Below are 22,469 nucleotides of genomic sequence, written 5' to 3'. Positions count from 1 at the left end.
GCAGGGACCTTAGGGCTGTCTCTGCCTGGTGTAGCTTGGCCCTGTCACCTTGGTGGAATGTCACCTGTGGAGTGGAGCAGGCTGAGCAGCTGGCTGCCTGCCAGGGAGACGCCTCTCTCGAGCCTCCACCCTGTGCCCTGTCCACCCCCACCCCAGGTCTGGGGCCCATTCGGGGAAGTCTTGTTGGTGAGAACCCCACCAATTCAGGGCAGCTTCCCCCATTCCCCTGCCCAGCTGAGCACAGCATCTGAGATGGGCAGGACCACTGCCTGGCCTGCCCTGGCATCCCCTACTAGGGAGCCCTGGACCCTCCCCAGGGCGTTTGTGGGAGAGTGGGGTGGGGCTGGACCCGCCCACTGAGTCCACCCCAGGATTCCGGCCTGGCCAGCAGGAGGGAGGAAGGTGCCGAGTCCTCAGGTGGTGAAACCCTGACCTGGCCATTTCCACACCCACCCTTCTTCCCCCCTCCCCTGGCGCGGGGTGGCAGCCCTGGCTCTTTGCATAATCCTGTGGCTTCACTATCTTCACCCAGCAGCAGCAGGCACAGCAAAGGGGAAGGGCAGAGCCGGCCGTCATGGCGACACTCCTCTCCCACTCCCAGCAGCGCCCTCCCCTCTTGCGCCAGGCCATCAAGATAAGGCGCCGCAGGGTCAGAGATCTGCAGGATCCCCTGCCCCAAAAGGCTCAGGAGGTAGGAGTGACCTCAGCGGGGAGAAGAGCGGGCCTGCCTGGGGCTCTGTGGTCTTAGGGTGTGGGGCCCCACCTCTCACGGGCTGTGGCTGAGGGTGTGGTCCCCTTCCCTGCCTACCCCTTCCCCTGGGCAGAGCTTTCTGGATCAGCTGAGCAGGGTCTGCCATGTGTTCTCTGAGCCGCCCTGGGCCTTCGGTTTGGGGTCTGAGCCTCCTCGCTCTGGTGGGGCCGACCCCGGCATCCTCTGCTCCTCCAATTCCAAAGGGAGTGTCCCTGCTCGGCTGGGCTGCTTGGGGACCAGCTGAGCAACCCCCGGGCCTGCTTGACATGACCCCCCGTCTCCCACCTTGGCTTCTGGGCCTCACTTCCGCTGCTGGGGTGCCGAGCGTGGCCGCTTGATAAGCAGTGCTGTTTCCTCTGGGGAAGGAAGGGAAGTGGGGGCCACGGGGGCCAAGAGCTCACGCTGCTGGGGCAGCTGAGCACCAATGGACCTCAGCCATGGCAGGCCAGGGGATGAGGAAGGCGGCTCTGGGTCCGGACACCCAGGAGACCTGCTGTGGGAACAGGTGTGCGGCACTGGTGGGGTGGGAGGCTGGGCCCCGCAGCCCTGGGCCTGGGCCTGCTCTGTGAGGCGCCATTCCTGCTGTTCGGGCCCTGGTCCAGGCCCCCTGGACACTGTCTTTTCATCTTGCTCCATAGATTGAGCCTCCATCCCACCACTTCTCCCCTGAGGAGGTAAGAATCAGACTGTTGGGGGGCACAGAGAGGTGTTGGGGAGCAGCCCCCTCGGCTCCTGGCCAAGGCTGATGGCAGCAAACCCCTCCCCTCCATGGCCTGTGTGGGCATCTTGTCAGAGCTTTGGGCATACGGTGCTGGTGCCAGGGGTAGCTGGCTGGTGGGGCTCAGACCTCGTGGTGGGTGGATGGGGGTTCCTGAGGTCACCCTGCTATGTCTCAGCGGGCCCTGCTCTACGAGGAAGCCCTCTACACAGTCCTGCACCGCCTGGGAAAACCTGAGCCCAACCATGTGACCGAGGCCTCTGAACTGCTGCGGTACCTGCAGCAGGTGAGCCCAGCCCCCACCTCCCCTGCAGCCTGGGTTCAGGAGTCCTTCCCTGCCTGGCCACCATCCCCAGCCTGTGCCCTGAGCCTCCCAAACTCCTCCCCCCCAGGCCTTCCACATGGAGTCCCAGGAACACCAGCAGCTGCTCCAGCAGGTCCGGGAGCTTGAGGTAACCCTGGTTCAGGGGCATCCTGGGCAAGGATGGGACTGGGAAGCCCAGCTCCCTCTGGGCCTCAGGCTCCCCTCCCCTATCCCTCCAGAAGCCAGTATTTTGTCTGAAGGCGACAGTGAAACAAGCCAAGGGCATTCTGGGCAAGGATGTCAGCGGTGAGTAGGCGGTGGGGAGCCCTGAAGGCCTTCTTCCTGGCTCCTTCCCCCCCCATCACAGTCTGTCCCATATGGGCAGGAGCTCCCATCTCCCAAACGTCCCCTGGGGCTGGCCCCAGTGCTGCTGGCCCCTTGCCCTTGGAGTCTGGGGTAGGGATGGGCTCTGCCCCCAGGCTGGGGGATGATGAGGGACCCTCCCAGGGAACCCAGCCAAAGCCCTGGCTGCCTTATCCTCCCGTCCTCCCCAGGGTTCAGTGACCCCTACTGCCTGCTGGGCATCGAGCAGGGGGTGGGCATGCCAGGGGGCAGCCCTGGGTCTCGGCGGCGGCAGAAGGCTGTGGTGAAGCACACCATCCCAGAGGAGCAGACCCACCGCACACAGGTCATCGCCCAGACACTCAACCCTGTCTGGGACGAGACCTTCATCCTGTACGTGGCCCTACCCCAGCCCTCACCCTGTCTGGGCATCTGGGGCTACTCTCAGTGGTGGAAATCCCTTAGTGAGATCAGCAGGACTTCCCAGACTGGGGGAGGGGGCCTGGCTTGACCAGAGGAGGAGTCTGCTCCTGAGGCAGAGGCGACACAGGGGACGAGACAGTGCAGAGCAGTGGCACAAATGCAACATGTGCTCATGGGTGCCGAGAGTCAGCATAGCTGGGGTGATGGATGGGTAGCTTGAAGCCTTACCTTAAAGAAGGGAGGGATGCAGTTGGGAGGGAAGGAGGAGTTGGCAGGAAGGCGCTAAGACTCCATGGAGAGGATGGCAGCTTTGAGGGACAGGCCCTAGGCTGGGGTCACCTGTGGCCTGGCCAGAGGGAGGGGTCTACCCACCAAGGATCGGCCCTCAGCCATACCCTCTTTTCTCGCAGGGAGTTTGAGGACATAAACTATTCGAGCTTCCATCTGGACATGTGGTGAGGGACATGTCCGGCTGTGGGTTGGAAAGGGGTTGAGGGTGAGGGTGGCTGGGCCTCCTCCTGCAGGGGTGAGGACACCCTCTGTGCCTCCAGCTCAAACCTCTGCCCCACCAGGGACCTGGACACTGTGGAATCTGTCAGGCAGAAGCTCGGGGAGCTCACAGATCTGCATGGGCTGCGAAGGTGAATGCCGCAGGGTCCCCAGAGAAGGCCTGGGGGCTCCTTTTGCCCTCCCCCATCATGTACACGGGTTGCTGGGCTGCAGGCTCTGTCCAGCCTGATGGCCACAGGTGGGGGGCAGATCCCAGCCTGACCCCTTCAGGCTCTTGGCCCATCTCCCTCATGTATCCTGCTTGGGACAGGATCTTTAAGGAAGCCCGGAAGGACAAAGGCCAAGACGACTTTCTGGGGAACGTGGTGCTGAGGCTACAGGTGAGTGTGGGGGAGAAGAGGCCCAGGAGAGAGACAAAAGGGGGTTCATGAAGGATTTGGGGGAGGAGTTCTGGGTCTACACCAAGCAGAGCTTGGGGTCTGCCTCCCATTGACTCCCTGCTCGGGCTCACGGGCGTGGGCCGTTCCTGTCTGCCGGCCTCCCAGGACCTCCGCTGCCGGGAGGATCAGTGGTACCCTCTGGAGCCTTGCACTGAGACCTACCCAGACCGCGGTCAGTGCCACCTTCAGTTCCAGTTCATTCACAAGAGGGTAGGTCTGGGACCAGGGCCAGGGGCCCAGCTGGGTTGGATGGGCTGCACCAGGCGTGCGGGCCTCTGCTCACGGCTGCACTGGCCCTTTGCAGAGAGCCACCACGGCCAGCCGCTCCAAGCCCAGCTACTTGGTACATCTCCACTTGCTGCAGCAGCTTGTGTCCCACGAGGTCACCCAGCACCAGGTACTGCCCTCCAAGGGCTGGCTGGGCAGGGCCAGAATTTGCCTGCCAAGTCCTGACACCCCTCTACCTGTTCCCGCAGGCAGGCAGTACCTCCTGGGATGGGTCACTGAGTCCCCAGGCTGACACCATCTTGTTTCTCCATGCCACGCAGAAGGACCTGTCCGACTTCCACCAGTCCATGGCGTGAGTCCACCACCCTCTCCCTCCTTGCCTGCCCTCCTACAGGCTGGCAGCTCAAAGTCTAACCTGGAGAGATCTCCGTTTGGCCCAAACTCTGTGTTTTAATTTTTAGTCAGTCGCCAACTTTAAAAAAATCTGCAGATTCACATCTCCAGCTTCGTGTGAAAGATTCGGTGTTGGCATCACAGGGCTGTCATTTTGCTGGGCTGCAGTGGTCAGAGCAAAGTAGCATGTCCTCCCCAGTCCGTCACAGCTGTCCTCAGGCCACTTTACTCCCTGACATCACCTGAGTCCTTCTGGGCATTTGAGTTTGCCCCTGTCCCAGTCCCCAGCCCCATTTCCCAGTGCCATTGCCTTGAGGCCTGTCATCCCAGTGCCACAGTGGATTGTGGGAAGGCCAGCAAGGGGCACATGTGAGCTCACAGACATTTCAGTGCACGTGAGGAGTCCAAAGTAGGGTACACCGGCCAGGGGGAGCAATGAGAGTGGGTGCTGCCCTGGTCTGGGGCTGGCACTTGGCATTTGAGTTGGAGGCAGAAAGAAACTGGGGGAGAAGGGCAGCTCTAGGACTGTGGGCAGGTGTACCCACACTTGGACAGGTGGGGGGATGCAGCTGAGGCTGGAGACTGGAGCAGGCGCCCGTGCCCAGGGACTAGTGTGCCCACAGGGCCCAAGCCTGTCATGCAGGTTATGTTCTGGTGGGGGCCGTACCGAGGGCTGGCGCTGGATGACTCTTCTCCCCCATCCTCCCACTCGAGCCTTGTCTCAGCTCCATTGTCACCTCTGGAAAGTCTCCTCGGAACTGTTTAAAGGGCAGTTACAGCTGATGTTTGCCACATGTGCAAGAAGGCTCAAATCTCCAAATCTGATTTTTCAAAAGAAGCAAGAAAGCCTGACTTTTTAAATCATAAATATCCTAATTTAAGAGATGGGTGATTATTTATTTATACGCTTGAAAAGCACCTATGGGAACTCCAAAATCCTAGAGTTTACCTTCAGCCACTGGTTTTCAGCCTCAGCGGGTCGATGGGGATCCACAGGGGGCTTCAGGGCAGGGGGAGGCACTGTCCCTTCCTGAGACTTGAGAACAGGGGGGAGGGAGGTGCCCACCAGGCCGGGCTGAGCTTCCTGTCTGCTGCAGGCAGTGGCTGGCTTACAGTCGTGTCTATCAGAGCCTGGAGTTCCCCAGCAGCTGCCTCCTGCACCCCATCATCAGCATGGAGTACCAGTGGATCCAGGGCCGGCTCAAGGCAGAACAGGTGGGCTGGGGTGGGGTGAGGTGAGGGGTGTTGGGCAGGCAGGGGTGAGCCAGGGGGTGCGGGAGTGGCTGTCGGGGCCCCATAATGCAGTTCTGGCCTCATGGCATCTTCCTGGGCCTGCAGCTGGAGGAGCTGGCCACCTCGTTCAGCTCCCTGCTGGCCTACGGCCTCTCCCTCATCCGGAGGTTCCGGTCTGTCTTCCCCCTATCCGTCTCGGACTCCCCAGCCCGGCTGCAGTCTCTCCTCAGGTGAGTGCAATCAGGGACAAGGGAACAGCTGGGGCACCTGCAGAGGCGGGGAGGCCTGCTGGACTGAGTGGGGATGATGGGGCAGCAGGCTCTCTGCCCCCACAGGGTCCTGGTACAGATGTGCAAGATGAAGGCCTTTAGAGAACTGTGCCCTGACAGCGCCCCACTGCCACACCTGGTGACCGAAGCACTGCGGGTATGGCCCCCACCTTGAGGATGGGGAGAGTGTGTGCCTCGGCTTAGCTACCCTCCCTGCTCACTGTCTCTTTGCCCACAGAGTGGCACCGTCGAATGGTTCCACCTGAAGCAGCAGCAGCATCAGCCCATGGTGCAGGTGAGGGGGCTCAGGCAGGGTGGGGGGTGGGGGTGAGGCGCCCGCTTCTCACAGCCCTGCTCAGCTCACCTGTGTCCCTGCCAGGGCATGCTGGAGGGGGGCAAGGCCTTGCTGGGCCTGGTACAGGACATCATTGGCGACCTGCACCAGTGCCAGCGCACGTGGAACAAGATCTTCCATAAGTGAGCAGGTGGCTGGGTTGGGAGGGAGTGGGGCAGAGGCTCAGAACGGGGACCAGAGGGACCCCAGTATGCGCTGCCAGGTCACACCCATTGCCTTTCCTACAGTGCCCTTAAGATCAACCTCTTCTCCATGGCTTTCCTGGAGCTTCAGTGGCTGGTGAGTCTTGCCTGGGCATGTCTCCAGGCCACTCCTTCCACCCTGGCTCTGGAGCCCTGCCCAACTCAGTGTCCCTTCACAGGTGGCCAAGCGGGTGCAGGACCACACGGCGGCGGCAGTGAGCAGCCCTGTGTCCCCAGAGATGGGCGAGAGTCTGTTCCAACTTTACATCAGCCTCAGGGAGCTCTGCCAACTGGGCCCGGCCCCCTCGGAGAGGTGGGCGGCAAGCAGGCTTCGGGTGGGTGCGCAGTGGACAGGAGGGTCTAGGAGGGGCCTGCAGCTCCGGCCTTCCCCAGGCTGAGCTCCGGCTTTCCCCAGGGACGGAGTCCTAGCACTGGACGGCTTCCACCGTTGGTTCCAGCCGGCCATCCCCTCCTGGTTACAGAAGACTTACAGCGTGGCCCTGGCTCGAGTGCAGCGCGCTGTACAGATGGACAAGGTGGGGGCGGGGCCTGCACGGGGCGGGGCCTGGGCTGGGGCGGGGTCCCGGCTTTAAGGTGGGTGTAGAGCTGGAAATCGGTCCAAGCTTTGGGGGTGGGGTTTGGGCTCTGCTTGGACCCCAGGACGTGCAGAAGCAGGAAACCTGCGATGAACGATGATGCTCTTGAAGCCAGTTGTATGCGAAATGCTGCCTCCTAATATCCTTGGCGTTAACGGTGGCCTCCCTTTAGACTGATCCTTGCTTGGGGAGTTTGGGCAGAGCCTTACTTGATCCCCTTGTAGCCCCCTGCCCAGCTCTGTGCTTGCGGGTGATAGAAGCTCTGAACGCTTGCGGAAGGAAAGAGGGAGGGCGCAGCATGGGTACGGCAAGCCCTGAGCCCTCCTTTCTGCGTGCTTCCCCATCTCCCAGCTGGTGCCCTTGGGTGAACTGACCAAGCATAGCACGTCAGCGGTGGATCTGTCCACCTGCTTTGCCCAGATCAGCCACACTGCCCGGCAGCTGGACTGGCCCGATCCAGAGGAGGCTTTCATGATCACCGTCAAGTTCGTGGAGGTACAGGGCAGGGTCTTCCACGTGTCCCTCCCCACCTTTCTAGGACCGCCTTATTCCCACCCCACGTTGTTTCTCCCAAGCTCTTGTCCCAGCAGCCTCCAAAGGCCTGTGTCCTAAACCCCCTAAGTCACTGAGATTCCCATGCCTTCCCCCATCTGCCCCTCCTGGGCACCCTCCGTTGACCATCCCCTCCCCGCCCCAGGACACCTGTCGGCTGGCCCTGGTGTACTGCAGCCTGATAAAGGCCCGGGCCCGTGAGCTCTCTGCAGGCCAGAAGGACCAGGGCCAGGCAGCCAATATGGTAAGGGCCAGTGCTGGGAGCTGGGGGCTGGGGGCTGGGGTGGGGGTAGAGGCTGCCTGACCGGCAGTGTGGGGGAGGCCCTGCATCCCTGTGCCCATGCCTGCCCCCAGCTATGCGTGGTGGTGAATGACATGGAGCAGCTGCGGCTGGTGATTGGCAAGCTGCCTACCCAACTGGCGTGGGAGGCCCTGGAGCAGCGGGTCGGGGCCGTGCTGGAGCAGGGGCAGCTACAGAACACGCTGCATGCCCAGCTGGAGGGTGCGCTGGCTGGGCTGGGCCATGAGATCCGCAGCGGGGTCCGTACCCTGACGGAGCAGGTACCTGGTCTGACCCAAAACCCACAGTGACCCCGCCCCACCCATCCTCAGCCTGAAGCCCACCCTCCGACCCCACCCCCCTGCAGGACTTGGGTTGATGTCCAGCCTCCACCCCTTCCTGCACCTAAACTCAGGCCCTGCTCTTCCTCCTACCGTTTTGTGTTCCCAGCTGGAGGTGGGAATCGCCAAGCACATCCACAATCTTGTACGCGTCAGGGACTCTGTCCTGCCTGAGGATGTGAGTGTTCCTCCCTGCTCGCTGACCTTTGCCAGCTCTATGGGTCTGTAATTGCAAAGGGGCTCAGGGTGGGCAGGAGGCCAAAGGTCATGGGGCATCAGAGGTGAGTGCCCCAGACTTGGGCAAGGAATGTTCGTTCCCTCCTGGGCCTCAGTTTCCTCCTTGGATGCCATGGGGGCAGGGCTGGGATATTCCATGGGCTCTCCCAGCACTGATGGTTAGTGTGGGGGCTGTAGTGGGGCAGGGTTTGGACTTTGCAGCCAAACAGACCTGGATGTGCCTCCTTTTCACCTGCCCACCAGCACAGCTGTCCTGTTCATGCAAGCAAGCTGCCCTCGGTTTCCTCATTGGTCCGTGGGGGTAGTAATGCACACCTTTGACGGTGTGGGAGAATTAATTGATCAACTATTTAAGTACCCAGGCACTGATTTAGGCACTGAGTCAATGAACACCATGACCAAAATGTCTGCCTTCCTAGAGCTTACATTCTAGCAGGGGAGGTGACAGAAGAGCTAAGTAAGTACATGTAGCTAGAGCTATAGCTGTTACTGTAAACATTACATACATATGTGTGTAAGTATATATACATATACACGCACACACACTTGGTGTGTTAGATAATGATAAGGGCTAAGGAGAAAAATAAAACAAAAAAGGCCTAGAACGTGTCAGAGAGTTGTATTTTTAGATGGTGGCCAGGGAAGGCCTATTCAATGGGTGACAACTGAGCCAAAACCTAAAGGAAGCAAGAGGAGCCAAGAGGATTTCTAGGGGAGGGAACAGCAAGGGCGGAGGCCTTGAGACCATGCAGGGCAGGTTCGAGGGCGACAGAGGAAGCCCGTGTGGCTGGAGCCCACTGTGGGCAGGGCCAGCTCCCGCAGACCAGCTCCCGCAGACGTCTGGAAGGCTGCACGCAGAAACTCCTGGCCCTGTTTCTCCCCTGGGTCAGGGCCAGGGAATGGGGTGGGACTGGAATGGGCCAGAGCTGGACGTGCTGCCCGCCCCTCTCCTCAGGCCATTCTGCCCCTGATGAAGTTCCTGGAGGTGGAGCTCTGCTACATGAACACCAACTTGGTGCAGGAGAACTTCAGCAGGTCTGCGGTAGCCGGTAGCCGCCTGCCCTGCGGCACTCAGCCCCTCCTCTTCTCCCCCTGCCCCTCCTTCCCGGCCATTCTCAGGGGAGGATGCCACCATCCTCTGCTGAAATGCTCCCTCCCAGGGACTGGGAGCTCACTTCCTCACTTTAGGCTGAGCTGAAACCTATCTATCCTTTCTGCCTTAGCCCTGGACCATCTTTGGGGCCTCACTGACTGCTGCTCTGCCCTCCTAACATTACAGGCAACTGCTGTCCCTCTCCCATGATCCAGGGGAACTTCTGGTTAGGTTCTCTCTCCAGGCAGGGGCCCAGCAAACCAGGCAGCAGGGGTAGTCAAGGGCGTGGGCTCTGGACAGCCTGGATTCAGACTCCAGCTTCCTTGCTGCTCAGTCAGTAGTGGCCTTGAGCAGATTACTCAAGATTTCTGTGCAGATGGTCATAGTTCTGGCCTCTATCAAGGACTAAAGGAGTCACGTGAAATGCTGAGAGCAGTGCCTGTACAAAGGAAGTGGTCTGTGAGCTGCAGTGACAATGGTGACAGTGACTGATGAGAGGTCCTCCACGTGACTCTGGGCCTGAGGAGGCTGCTGGTCCCTCTGCCAGGAGCTCTGCTCTGCTCCAGGTGGTGCAGTGGGTGTTAGAACAGTGTCTGGTGCATAATAAACATTTAAGTATGTCGAAGAAATGAACTACTTTTAATATAGACCTCCCCCATTCTTAATAACGCATTTTTTGTAATTACCTGCCTGAGTCTGTTTTGACATGTGCAATTTCAGTTATCGCAAGTAGGTAGTTATTAGGACTGTGGCTTGCTTGCTGCTTTTTTCTCCCCGGAGGTTGCAGATACTTATCCATGCCACGCGCTGAAATCCTATTCATTTGGCCATTTCCATCTTGACTCCTGATTCTGTCACTGGGAAACCAGCCTCCTCCACACCTTGTTTGTTGGGGTTTGATAATCCCGAGAAGGCTTGTCACTAGGTTGGGAGATGTGTTGGAAAGGACTGGGCCCCGTCTGCCCCTGCTTGTCCTTCCCTCAAGGGACCAGCCCTCACTACACTGCCTGCCTGTGGCCCTGCCCCCAGGCTCACCTGTGAAGCAGGTGGGGTGGAGGGTGGAGATGGGGAGGAGCTGTGGGTGGGCCTGGGTCCCATGAGGCTGCCCCTTTCTCAAGAACAACTGCTTCCTGTCTTCCTTCTCCCGTTCTGTGCGCGGCATCCCTCGGCACCTCACCTCAGCCTTCTGACCCTGCTCTGGACCCACACGCTCACGGTGCTGGTGGACGTGGCTACTTCCCAGCGGAGCTGCCCCCTGGCCTGTAGCAGGCTGAAGATCGCGCTGCAGGTAATAATACCAGCGACAGCAATAATAACCCTGCTGGGAGTGTACATGGGCACCTCTGATGTCTCACTCACCCCCAGAACCTGGAGATCTGCTTCTACGCAGAGGGCTGTGGCCTGCCGCCTGAGGCCCTGCACACGGCCACCTTCCAGGTAGGGGCCTTTTGGTGTGAGTGGGGTGGGGGGGAGCCTTCCTTCCTGTGCTCACCCGTGTCCACGACCAGCTACAGAATTACACGGCCCAGCACCAAGTGAAAAAGTGGGCCTCTTTTTCAAAAATTGTTCAGTGTTGGGGCCGGCCCGGTGGCTCAGGCGGTTAGAGCTCCGTGCTCCTAACTCTGAAGGCTGCCGGTTCGATTCCCACATGGGCCAGTGGGCTCTCAACCACAAGGTTGCCAGTTCAACTCCTCGAGTCCCACAAGGGATGGTGGGCAGCGTCCCCTGCAACTAAAATTGAACATGGCACCTTGAGCTGAGCTGCTGCTGAGCTCCCGGATGGCTCAGTTGGTTGGAGTGTGTCTTCTCAACCACAAGGTTGCCGGTTCGACTCCCGCAAGGGATGGTGGGCTGTGCCCCCTGCAACTAGAAAATAGCAACTGGACCTGGAGCTGAGCTGCGCCCCCCACAACTAAGACTGAAAGGACAACAACTTGACTTGGAAAAAAAGGCGTGGAAGTACACACTGTTTCCCAATAAAGTCCTGTTCCCCTTCCCCAATTAAAAAAAATTATTATTCAGTGTTAAGACAGCAACAGCAGGGCATTAAAACAAGCTGAGGTTCTAAGCACGGTGGAGGGGGTGCTGTGCGACTGCAGGGGTGGCATACCTGTGAAGCCCATCCAGTGCGTTCTGTGTCAAATTGATGTCTCCCCTCTCGGCTGGGAGCTCCTGAAGGGCAGCACTGGGCTGTGACTGAGTGGGACAGTTCAGGTGACTTTTCGGCTGGACCCCATTCCTAGGCCCTGCAGAGGGACTTGGAGCTGCAGGCGGCCTCCAGCCGGGAGCTCATCCAGAAGTACTTCTGCAGCCGCATCCAGCAGCAGGTGAGGCTCCCTTCCTCTGCCACTCACTGTGCACCTGGAGCCGCGCCTCACCTGCTCTGCCCCAGCCGCTGACGCTACCCACGTGCCCCACCCCCAGGCAGAAACCACCTCTGAGGAGCTTGGGGCTGTCACGGTCAAGGCCTCCTACAGCGCCTCCGAGCAGAAGCTGCGTGTGGAGCTGCTCAGCGCCTCCAGCCTGCTGCCTCTGGACTCCAATGGTGAGTGGAGGCTGCTCAGTGGCCACTCCGTGTCCCCGCCCTGCCCCTCCGTGTCCCTGGGTTTCTCTGGTCCTCTGAAGGAGCACTAGGTGCATTCCTCCGGACTACCACGAGGGGGCAGTGCGGCTGAGCGGGCACAGCTGCAGGGAGTGGGGGCTGGCCGGAGGGCTAGGATATCCTTGGCCATCATCCTCTTCCTGGGTCACTTGCCAGGCTCCAGTGACCCCTTTGTCCAGCTCACCTTGGAGCCCAGGCACGAGTTCCCTGAGCTGGCCCCCAGGGAGACCCAAAAGCACAAGAAGGACCTTCACCCGCTGTTTGATGAGACTTTTGAATTGTGAGTGGGTCCCCACATTTGCCACACTTTCCCAGCCCTGGACCTGCCTCAGGCCTGCTCCTCTCTGCTGGGGCCAAGGGGCTCCCCTGAAGTGACTTTGTTTGGGTCCCAGGGAGGGGCCTTTTAGGACAAGGGTTTGCTGGCATGGGTACCAAACCTGGTCCCTGGGAGGTAGGATGAGACTGTGGGAGAAAACTCCGTGTTGCTTCCAGGAGGTCCTGAGGTCCTCTGTTCCCTAAGACAGCAAACCCCCTGGTTTAAAGCATCAGCCTGAGCTATGCCAGGCTGAGAACAGACTTGGTAATCCCCCCACCTGTCTGTGGCATCTTTCTCCCAGCCCTCCTGTCGGGGTGAACCGATGTGAGTGGGGGGTGGGCAGCTGAGCCTGACTCTGTCCCCCACCCAGCCTGGTGCCCGCCGAGTCGTGCCAGAAGGACGGGGCGTGCCTCCTGCTCACTGTGCTGGACCATGACACGCTGGGCGCTGATGACCTGGAAGGGGAGGCCTTCCTGCCACTGCGCTCGGTGCCAGGCCTGACTGGGACAGAGGAGCCTGGGATGGTGCCTCAGACCCGCCTGCCCCTCACCTACCCCATGCCCAACGGTAGGCCTGAGCCTCAGGGCAGGGCAGTGGCCATGAGGCTGCGAGTGGAGTGTGGGGCCTGGCCGGGGAGGGACAGCCTGGAAAGGCTCAGGCAGGGGCCCCCAGGAAGGTGAAGTTGGGGTCAGAGGAATCCCTCCTCAGAGGTGGAAGCCAGTGGAGCCAGCATGGTGACTTGTGTGGCTGAGTAGATCTCAGTGTAATTTAAGCTAGGCCAAGTGTAGTGTGACTTTCTCTGGTGGGGGAATGTCACCAAATTTACCTGGGGAGAGGGACTGGATCTTGATAGGAATAGGTCATGTTTGTGCACTTAGGGACCTGTGCTACACTTGACATATATTAACTTTGAATCATTATCCCCACCTGATGAAGCAGGTAATTGCTATTTTACAGAGGAGTAAACTGTGGCACAAAGGTTAACTAGCTACCCTGAAGTTTTCATATAAAACGGTAATAGTCGCAACCTGAGGCACACCTCAGCCTCCTGCACTGCAACTGGGTCCGTGTCTGAGCCAGTGCCCTCTGGCCAGAGGTGGCGAGGGTGTCTCTAGTCTAGTCCTGCCTCATGAGCTTGGCTGGTGTGGGTCCCTCACTAGCTTCCAGGTTGGCTGGAGAATGGGCAGAGCTGTTCCCCGGCGCTACCCAGGCACTGCCCCTCCCGCAGAACCTGACCCCCAAATGCCTCTCTTCGCAGGGGACCCAATCCTGCAGCTGTTGGAGAGCCGGAAGGGTGACCGTGAGGCTCAGGTGTTTGTGAAGCTGCGGCGGCAGCGAGCCAAGCAGGCCTCCCAGCATGCCCCACGGCCAGGGCGATAGCAGTGGAGGTTGGGGATGGGGATGAGTCCCTGGTAGGACAGACTTTCCTGAGACGTCTGGATTCTCCCCACCACAGTGGATCCCTCCAGCCTGGCCTAACTAACACTTGAAGGGCCCTGCAGGTCTGGGGAGCACCAGCATGCAGAAGGCCCAGAGTGCAGACCCTCTCCGGTCTCCTGCCAGAGCAGGGGCCACGGTGATGGGGATACTATTAGCAGTATTTATACTCCCTCCTCCCTCCCTCCGGCCCTGGCCTCAGCCTTCTGCCAATCCCAGCACTGGGGGAGGGGAGGCAGCTGTCTGCTTCTCCTGCTCCTGCTCTGGGAAAAGCTGCTCTGGCAGGGCAGGGTCTCAGCCATCTGTCTCACGGCATGCGGCATGCCTATTCCAGCCGGCATGCCTATTCCAGCCACAGGGTGGGGACCAGGCCTATTCTTCAGCACCCCAGGGCTGTGTGCAGAGCCTCCCTCCCTCCTGAGGGAGAGCAGGCCCTGCCAAAGAGGAGGCTACAGCTGTCCCGGGGGTGGGGGTGGCCACCATAATGAAAGGAGCCTGGGTCCTCTCCTGGAGGTTGCCAACACGCAGGCTAAGCAGCCTAGTGCCAGGGACCTTCTGGCTGATAGGTGAGAACTGGCAGGCAGTGGGCTGGCATGGAGGAGCAGAAGCAGAAAGGGCAGCTTGGCTAACCATATCTACTGAGGACATCTCCCTGGGCCAGTAGCAGGCACTTGTATCTTAGCAAAAATAAAAAATAAAAAAAGTAACAATCCATTGTCCTCTTAGAAAAAGTACTGTTGGCCTGCAGTGGGGCCCAGATCAGTCAGGCCACACAAACGTCCTCCCCAGCCCTCAGGACACCTTGAGCTGCCCCCACCCTGGGGCCTGGCCCACCGCTCACCCCCCCATTTACAGAGCAGGGATGTGGGTATGGGGGTGTGATGCAGAAGCAGGTGCTGGCGCAACTGGCATTCCTGGTGTTTGGGCCAAGGGCTTTGAACAGAACTCTATCACGCACATCCGCTTCTGTGGTTGCTGCCTAGCACAGGGGCCTGCAACTCCAGGCGGGGCACCAGGAGCCAGGGGGTGGGGGGGCTCCCAGGCTGAGGCTCAGTGCATGCCCTGAACCGCAGGGCTTAGAGGATCGGGTGCCAGCCCTGCCTGCAGGGAGGTGGCCTGTGCTGGGAGTCAGAGCCTGAGGCTGGCTGGCATCCTAGCTGTGACCTTGGTTGAGTCACTTAACCTCTCAGACCGCGCAAGTACAATGGGTAGGAGGCCTGAGGTCATCCACACGGCCCCTTGCAGCTCTGAACCGCTGAGACCCACACAGAGAACAGCCCACTGAACAGGCCAGCTGAGGGCAGTGGGGAGGGCGGCAGCTCCAAGGCTGAGACCCTTAGCCCTCAGGGGGCAGGGTGGAGTGAGCTAGGGTGGAAGGCGGGATGCTTTGGGGGCCCACCTTCCTTTTACTGCTTTTATGAGAAGGCAGGGTCTGTTCCTAAGAAACCACTAGGGGCCCTGCTGTCCTTTGGAAAACAACATTAAGTCAACCAGGGGCAGCTGTTGAAAGAGCCTGAAGAGGGGAGTGGCAGGGCTCAGAGGTCTCGGCCCCCATCACATCAAGCACAGCAGGCCTGGGGCAGAGAGCACTGGCGCTCTGTCTAGGCGCCGGATGGGCCCCGGGAGCCTCTAGGCCACTGCAGTGCCTGGCCACAGCTCAGGGGTGAGGGCACAAACTGTTTCCGTGGCTGACGCAGGGCTCCCAGCCTAGGTGGGGCTGGCACCTGGGATGGGACAGCCAAGCTGTCCCACCTCAGAGTTCAGAGGCCCTCTTCTGGGGCCCCATTCTTCACCCCATCTAAACATGCTACCATTGCAAGTTCATATTTTATTTCCAATAGGTTTGGACTTTTGTTGATTTTTGTATTTTTGTAAAAAAAGTTTTCACTTAATTCATTGAAAGCCCTTTCGTGCTGAGCCCAAGGGAGGGGAGGCTGGGGCCAGACCCTTTGCAGCCCTCTTGCTCCCACCCCAGACACCCAGCGCTGGGAGTGGGGTGGCTGCCCTCTGCCCGCGCTGCCCTCCCACCCCCTATGCATCTCTCTGTACAGAACAATTTTTAAAATGGAAGCTAAGACACACTATACATTGGACAGGCACACACACACATGCACACAGGCGTCTGCTCCAAACGGGGCAGAACGTCAGCTGCACTCAGAGAGCACCAAGGAATGCATACGGAGCCCCTCCTGGCAGGGAAGGCAGGGCCTGAACCCCGGTCCTCACCGTCCGCAGCTCCTCCCTATCAATTGCCCTGCTAGCTGCCAGAGGGAGGGGGCGGAGAGCACAGGGGCTGTGCCAGAAGGGGGGGGGCAGGGAATGCAATGCCAACCTGGTAGGTGGCCCTGGGGTGAGGGAGGCTGCTTTGGAAACCCAGGGGAAAGGATTGACCCCCGACCTCAGGAACCTGAGGGGTAGCACTCCCAGGCCTTGCCCCTCGAGGGGCTTCAAGGGCCCAGAGTGGGGAGCAGGGCTGGCCCCGCAGCTTGGGCCTACCAGCCCTGAACTGAATACACATTTGGTAAACCTAGGAGCTAGGCTGGTCTAGACCCACAGCACACCCCTCAGGCCTCACAGCTGGGAACCAGGTCTGTCCGGATCCTCCGTACCCCTGGCTCTCACCCCGGCCTGGGGAGGTAGGGTGCACAGGGCCTGCCCGGAAGGCTTGTGCCCTCCCCGCAGCCCCTTCTAACTCCCCACCCTTCCCTGCTCAGGCCCCAGGAAGAAGTTAAAAATAGTTAGTTCCTACGTAAAAAAAGACAGAAAGAGATCCCCTGCCAAAAGGCGGGTGGGAGAAGAGGGGAACGTGGGAAAGGTAGGGAGTGGGCAGGGGGAGGACTGCAAAATAGTTTCTTCTTTTAAAAAGTGCTTGTTAAGTCTGTTTTAAAGTGTGTGTCTATATCCATATACAGATATACACACAGACACTTCACACACTGGCCGCCCACGCATACCTGCACACATACAGAAATGTATCCATTTCCATAATCATATACATATACATACATACATACATACATACATACATACATATATATACTTTAAAAAGTCCTAGGTGAGAAGATCTGAGCCAGGCCGGAGCCAGGCCTGCAGGGTCACGACTGGAGGGAGTGGGCCCGGCCCGGCTGGCAGACGGGGCACTCACTGCCCTCGGCACAGAGCTCGCACAGCACGGCGTGTTGGCACGGCAGCACCGCCCGCTTCTGCTCCTGACACTTAAGGCATTTCACCGACTGCATGTGGAACACAGCCTGCGGGCAAAGTGACAGTGTGGTCACTGGCCTGGTCTCCGTTGCTGCCCTGGCCCTGGGTCGGACATGTTCCCTCAACCCACACTTCAGCCCCCTTGGGATGAGGAAAGTGCGGCGCAGAGCCCGCAGGACCCAGCTGACAAGTGAGACAGCGGGGTTAGATTCAGGCCGATCACCTCACGGCTCCTATTCGGCTTTCAGCTTTGGCTGCGGGCTCAGTGTGGGGGAGTCAGAGCCCAGGCGCGGGGGTGGCCTGGCTGCCAAAGGCCTAGCGAAGGAAAGAATGCTCTTTCCACTGTGCCAGGCTCCCCCTGGGGGCCCAGCAGGGCACCTAGGAATGCAGAGAGTAGCCCTGGGGACCTAACCATCCTGGAATGTCTGTTGGTCGGGGTAGAGCTCACAGAAGCTGTCAGGATGTGACTTAGGGCCCAGGTACCCGAGGGTCAGCTCAGTCCAGTGCCTGCCCTCAAAAGTGCTGGGGTGGTACCGACCATCCACCTCCCCGGGAGTGACCTTCTCCAGCTGGCCAGCATTTTGGGTTGGCCCAGGGGCTGGACAGAGATTCTCAGAAGGAGGGGGGGTCATCCCTGGAGCAGTGTGGACCCACCAGGGTCCAAACACTGGCGGAGGCCACTGTCCACCCCACCCAGGGCTCCCCTAACCTCCCGGGCTCACCTTGTCCACTTGCTCCAGGTGGGCCCGCAGCTGCTTCTGGAGGGAGTAGAGGGTGGAGAGCGAGAGGGCCTCCAGGTCTGAGAAGGCGGGCAGGGCCTGCGGGTCCGGCCCTGAGTGCAGCCGCTCCAGCTCTTCCTGCAGCTTCTTCACCTGCACCTCCAGCTCGTCACGCTGCTCCCGGGCCAGCTCGCACTCAGCGCCTGCCGCGCTGGCCCGCTCACCAGCCTCCTCGGCCTCCTTCTTCCAGGCGTCACAAGCCTGTGGGCCCAATACGCAGCATCTGGTCACGATGGTCCCCTGCCCCCCTGCACCCAAGAGTGTATCTCTGGGAGCCCGTATGAGCCACTGTAGCTGTGGCTGGGCCTGACGGGAGCGGGGTCAGCAGTCTGGGGAGGGGCAGGGAAGACGCTGACGATGCCTGCAGAGAAGAGATTGCAGGACGTGCAACAGACCCTTTGTGGGCGGGGAAGGGGGCTGGGCCCAGCAGAGCCTGGAACCCAGGCTGGAACCCTGGAGAGTCAGGGCTTTTGGGGAGAGGCAAATGGTGCTGTGGGACCAGACCACAGAGGGAGTTCCAGGTCTGGGACACCAGTTACCCCAGCGTCCTGACTGCCAAGGCAAGTCTTGCCATAGGTGGAGAGAGAACAAAGTTGACTTTCAGCTCTGCTCTCTCCGGGACCCCTGGCCTCCCCAACCCATGCCCACTGTGTAAGATGGGCTCGAACTGGACGCCACCAGAGCACGGGGAAGGGGGGACGTGGGGGCCCAGTACCTGCTTCGCCTGCTTCCAGGATTCCTCCCACTGCTTGATGGTGCCATTGGCTTCGTCTAGCTCTTGCCGAAGCCGGGCCAGCTCGGCAGCCCCCGGCCCTGACAGGAAGGCAGGGGAAGTGCCTGGGGAGAAACTTCCAGAGGCAAAGTGCTCCCAGATGCTGCTGTTCATCCCATTCAGACCTGCCCAGGGGAGGGGAGGAACATCAGTGCTCTGGAGGGCCCTGCCCAGCCCTGCCAGGGGCTCCCTAGGGCTGGGCACACAGCAGTGCAGGCCAGGCCGGGGAGCCCTGGCAGAGGGTTCTGCCTGAGTATGTAGGTGTTGCACTTCAGTCAGAGCTACTGTACTGCCACCTGCTACTTATCAGCTGCCACTTAAGTTCTGAGTCTCGGCATCCTCATCTGTAAAATAGGGTTCCCATCACGGACACAGGGTGATACAGGGGCATGGAGGGTGCTGTAGGGAGAGCAGTCTGTGTTGGGGAGCCTTGCGCCCTGACGTGAGGCCGGGGAGGAGGGTCAGTAGAAAAGACATAGGCCAGAACCTCAGATGATGGTATAGCTGGAGCAGGAATAGCTCAGGGAGCCCTGCGTCCATCCCCCTTGTTTTGTGGCAAGAAAACGAAGATAAAACATGTCACCAAGACTCAGACCAATAGTAAGTGATGGAACCAGTACATAGTAAGGGCCCCGGACTCTCAGCGCCTACTCCTTCCTGTAAGCCGCTGCCGCTCACCCTCCCGCCCACCCACCCACTCACCCAACAGATGTTTGCCTTTAAACAACACTACGTGTCCCTGCTCTGTGGCTCCCAGGGCAGTCCCTGTCTTCCAGAGGGGAACCAATATCCACCTCTGGCCTCATTCTGCCCACACATATTATTTTAATGACTTCTTCCTTGCTTCCTTTCCCACTAATCCAGCCAGGATGTTCCAGAAACAAATGGCTTTAGCACAGTCTGTCCTCCAATAACACAAGTGCCCCCACAATAGGACAGCCGGCTCCTGTGTGGAGATCCTGCGTGGGCTGTCCCTGAGCCTGGCTTCCCTGTCCCAGAGGCGGTAACTCGGGGTCACCACTGACACACTATCCTAGCAGCAGTTCTGCCCATGCTTGTCTCCTCCACACTCAGGTGGCACTGGCTGTCTTGGAGAGGAGCCACTTCCTCAGACAGGGCCCTCTTGGCGACATCTAGGTTAGGTCCCCCCTATTATTCTGAATCCCAGCCCACAGCCCTCGGACTCCACACAATAGTGCCAGTCTCTAAGTGTGACCTAATGTCTGTCACCTCTGCCTCCCCCGCCCAGGGCTCCATGCCCACAGGACTGTGGCGCTCACAGTGTGCCTATAAAACTGTGCTCAGTGACTGCGTGGGGAAAGAATGGTTTGTGGCCAGGAAGTACCGTGTTTCCCCGAAAATAAGACCTGACCAGAAAATCAGCCCTAGCATGATTTTTCAGGATGATATCCCCTGAACATAAGCCCTAATGCGTCTTTTGGAGCAAAACTTAATATAAGACCCAGTCTTATTTTCGGGAAAACACGGTAGGGCTGCAGTCAAGATGCCGCCAGAATGTGGAATGAGTCAGACAAATACAACATGACACATCTGAAGCTGATGGCATCACCACAGACCAGGTTAGGACAAACAGCTTCACAACTGGCAAAGTGCTAAGACATCAGTGCGCTGCCCTGACCTCAGAGTGACACAGGGGAGGTCCCAAACCTGGTCAGAAAGTCAAAGCGCGGCTCGGTGGCTCAGTGTGACCAGGACGCCCAGGACCCTTGGGGAGGGTATGTCTGAGCTTCTTGAATAGCTGCTGGGGGCGGGGAAGTGAGAGTAACATCTGTTGTTGCTGGAGAGGCAGTGGGTTGGGCACTGTGCTGTGTTTTACGTCTGTTACCTCAGCAAATAGTCACACCAGCCCCCCGCCCCCTGCACAAGGGGACGAGGACCCTGTGAGTGGTAGCAGAGCACGCCATGCTTCTCACCACTATGCCTCGATGTGCCTTCCAGAACCTCCAGTCCACACCCTTCTACTGTGTTCAGGGCTGGAGCGGGAAGGCCACCCTGAGCCTGGGCTGAGCCTGTTCAGACCTCTCCCTGGGCCTCCTGTGAACCTGGCTGTTGTGACCTAATGTCTGTCACCTCTGCCTCCCCTGGAGACCAGGGCTCCATTCTCCGGGAGCTCCGGGGGCCTGGGCAGAACCGCCACACGGGCATGAAGAGCAGAACTAGGCCCTGGTGGCCCTGAGGCCACAGCTTGTCAGTGTGCACTGGCCCTGTGCCTAGTGTTTCCCTCCAGTGACTTTGTTGAAGCCTCACCACCATCTAACGAGGTGGGTGCTGCCGCTCTACCCATTTTACAGCAGAAGAAACTAAGGCTAAGTGACTTGTCGAGGATCACACAGCCAGGGGAGTCATGGAACAGGGACCCGACTCTCCTCCGAGCCCAGAGCCCCTGCTCTAACCTCCGCTCTGCACTACCTCTAGCCACGTACAAAGCAGCCAAAGGCACTTTCCAAAAGCCCAGGTCCTGCCCCAGGTCTCAGGGAGCCACACCCCTTCTTACCCAAAGATCCATGTGATGCTGAGGTCCCCAAAAACGTGTTTTCTGACTGACTCAGGTGGCCCTGGGGCTGCTGCAGGAAATGTGAGGAGAGGCTAACAGGAGGGGACGGGGATGCTGAGTGGAAGGAGGCGGGGCTGCCCAAGGAGCCGGGGATGTTCACGGGGGCAGAGCTCTGCAGCAAACTGCCGCCTGCAAGAGAGGCCAGGAGGGCGGGCCGAGTGAGGGCAGGCAGCCATGTGGTGCCACACCAAGTGGGGACCCCGAGGAGCCCTCCCCCGTCCCCTGCCCCCCCACAGCCCAGTACCAATTGTGATGCTGCCTGGGTGGGCTACTGTGTTGTTGTCGAAAGTCTTCTCTAGGGCGGCCACCCCAAACTCATTCAAGTCCAGGTCATCCAGGGCAGACTCTAGGGACAGAGCGATCAGGGCGTGAGCCCCCCAGCCTCCCGAGGGATCACACACCCCGAGGTTCCAGGCCTCACCTCTTGGACCCCCCTGCACTTTACTACCTCCTGTCCCCGTCTTATCTTCATGCTCAAGTCCCACATGGACCTGTCCTCTCTCGACCCTCAGCCCGTGACTGGGCTGATCCTCTGTCACACCGACCCCCCGCACTGTCTGCTTAGCTAAGTCCAGCTCAAATGGCTCCCTTTTCCGAAGCCTTCTTTGATAACCCCAGGGAGAATCGAGTCCCAATCCAGGGTTTCTGCCTCTGACAGAGGTCTTGTCTCCTGATGATACAGTTTGTATGTCTCCCTCCTGAGCTCGCTGAAAGCATGTTCGTCTCGGCCCTCGGTGGCTAATGCGTGGTAGGTGCTCGAAAATGTCCACTGCCCTCTGCTGAAATAGACTGGGAGGGTGGGAACACTGTCCCTCCTTGAAGGCAAGAACAGCATGTCTTCATGTCTGTAACCACAATGACTACGATGGGACCTGGCACAAAGTGGCCCCATAAATGACTGCTGAAAGAGAACAGCCGTGACCTCCAATGACCGGGAACTCTAAGGACAGTTGTGCAGGTTGTTCACTGCACAAGGAAACCTAGTGAGAGGATGAGTGGGGGCTGAATGACATATATCGTGGAATGAGACTGCACTTGTCCAGGGGAAGAGGCATCTCTAATTTGCTATAAGGGCTAGTCTTGGCCCTATACCCTGGGCTCATTTTCCCTTTAACTCAAAGGCCTAGAGTGCCCCCCCTCTGACTCCCCCCACTTAGATGTCTAAAGTGACCAGTATGCTGGTTTGTCTCACTCTGGAGACCTCGTATCTCTGACTCCAGACCCAGTCCTGAACTTGGCAACAGAAATGGCCTAATTACCTATGACCGACTCTACCGTGTCGCTGGTGGGGTAGAAGGGCAGAGCATTTGCATTCATGCCAGGGACGCTGCTGGTGCCAGCGGGGCTAGGGGGAGTAGCTGCCAGGCTGGAGGTGATACTAGAAGAGATGCTTGAGGTCAGGGGGCTGCCCACAGGGCGGATGCCCAGCACGTCCTGCAACGAGAGAGTGAGGAAAGGCAATGGGATGCCCGCCCAGGAGGTCACTGACCAGGGGCTGGGTGGGGCAGATGTGGGGCACCCAGCCTTTGTCTGGTTG

The 22,469-nt window shown here is 59.5% G+C and overlaps 2 protein-coding genes across 7 annotated transcripts in view; one reads left to right on the top strand and one right to left on the bottom strand.

Moving 5' to 3' along the window:
- Positions 1-287: 287 nt before the first annotated feature.
- Positions 288-14,314, top strand: UNC13D (unc-13 homolog D). 4 transcript variants are annotated; one of them, XM_019745559.3, is made up of 33 exons: positions 288-417; positions 533-691; positions 1,390-1,425; positions 1,648-1,755; positions 1,862-1,921; positions 2,013-2,079; positions 2,328-2,508; positions 2,949-2,993; positions 3,111-3,179; positions 3,359-3,428; positions 3,594-3,698; positions 3,793-3,885; positions 3,965-4,068; positions 5,207-5,324; positions 5,448-5,572; positions 5,678-5,768; positions 5,850-5,906; positions 5,991-6,088; positions 6,194-6,245; positions 6,328-6,461; positions 6,564-6,684; positions 7,096-7,239; positions 7,442-7,540; positions 7,651-7,857; positions 8,027-8,095; positions 9,110-9,189; positions 10,430-10,535; positions 10,613-10,684; positions 11,491-11,574; positions 11,672-11,792; positions 12,006-12,129; positions 12,536-12,732; positions 13,424-14,314. In XM_019745559.3, the coding sequence occupies exons 2-33, from the start codon at positions 575-577 to the stop codon at positions 13,543-13,545; spliced, it is 3,276 nt and encodes a 1,091-aa protein (XP_019601118.2). In that variant the 5' UTR covers positions 288-417; positions 533-574; the 3' UTR covers positions 13,546-14,314. The 4 variants fall into 4 exon arrangements, with proteins under 4 accessions (XP_019601118.2, XP_019601119.2, XP_074176359.1 ...); XM_019745560.3 differs by having other exon boundaries at positions 298-417; positions 536-691; XM_074320258.2 differs by lacking the exon at positions 288-417 and having other exon boundaries at positions 479-691.
- Positions 14,315-15,415: 1,101 nt separating this feature from the next.
- The window catches only part of UNK (unk zinc finger), a 34,374-nt gene continuing 27,320 nt past the window's right edge, over positions 15,416-22,469 (bottom strand). For all 3 annotated transcript variants that reach the window (XM_019745565.3, XM_019745562.3, XM_074320260.2), the window contains exons 11-16: positions 22,192-22,366; positions 21,177-21,278; positions 20,873-21,061; positions 18,301-18,482; positions 17,529-17,786; positions 15,416-16,853 (exon numbers count right to left, since the gene is read on the bottom strand). In XM_019745565.3, coding sequence (XP_019601124.1) covers positions 16,698-16,853; positions 17,529-17,786; positions 18,301-18,482; positions 20,873-21,061; positions 21,177-21,278; positions 22,192-22,366 — 1,062 coding nt within the window. In that variant the 3' untranslated portion in view covers positions 15,416-16,697. The remainder of the gene's footprint in view (positions 16,854-17,528; positions 17,787-18,300; positions 18,483-20,872; positions 21,062-21,176; positions 21,279-22,191; positions 22,367-22,469) is intronic.

This window comes from Rhinolophus sinicus, chromosome 12, assembly GCF_057876585.1.
Source record: "Rhinolophus sinicus isolate RSI-liver-muscle chromosome 12, RSI-T2T, whole genome shotgun sequence".
Classification (NCBI taxonomy): Eukaryota; Metazoa; Chordata; class Mammalia; order Chiroptera; family Rhinolophidae; genus Rhinolophus; species Rhinolophus sinicus.
The sequence above is the reverse complement of the archived record's forward strand: the minus strand, read 5'-3'. Positions and strand labels throughout refer to the sequence as shown.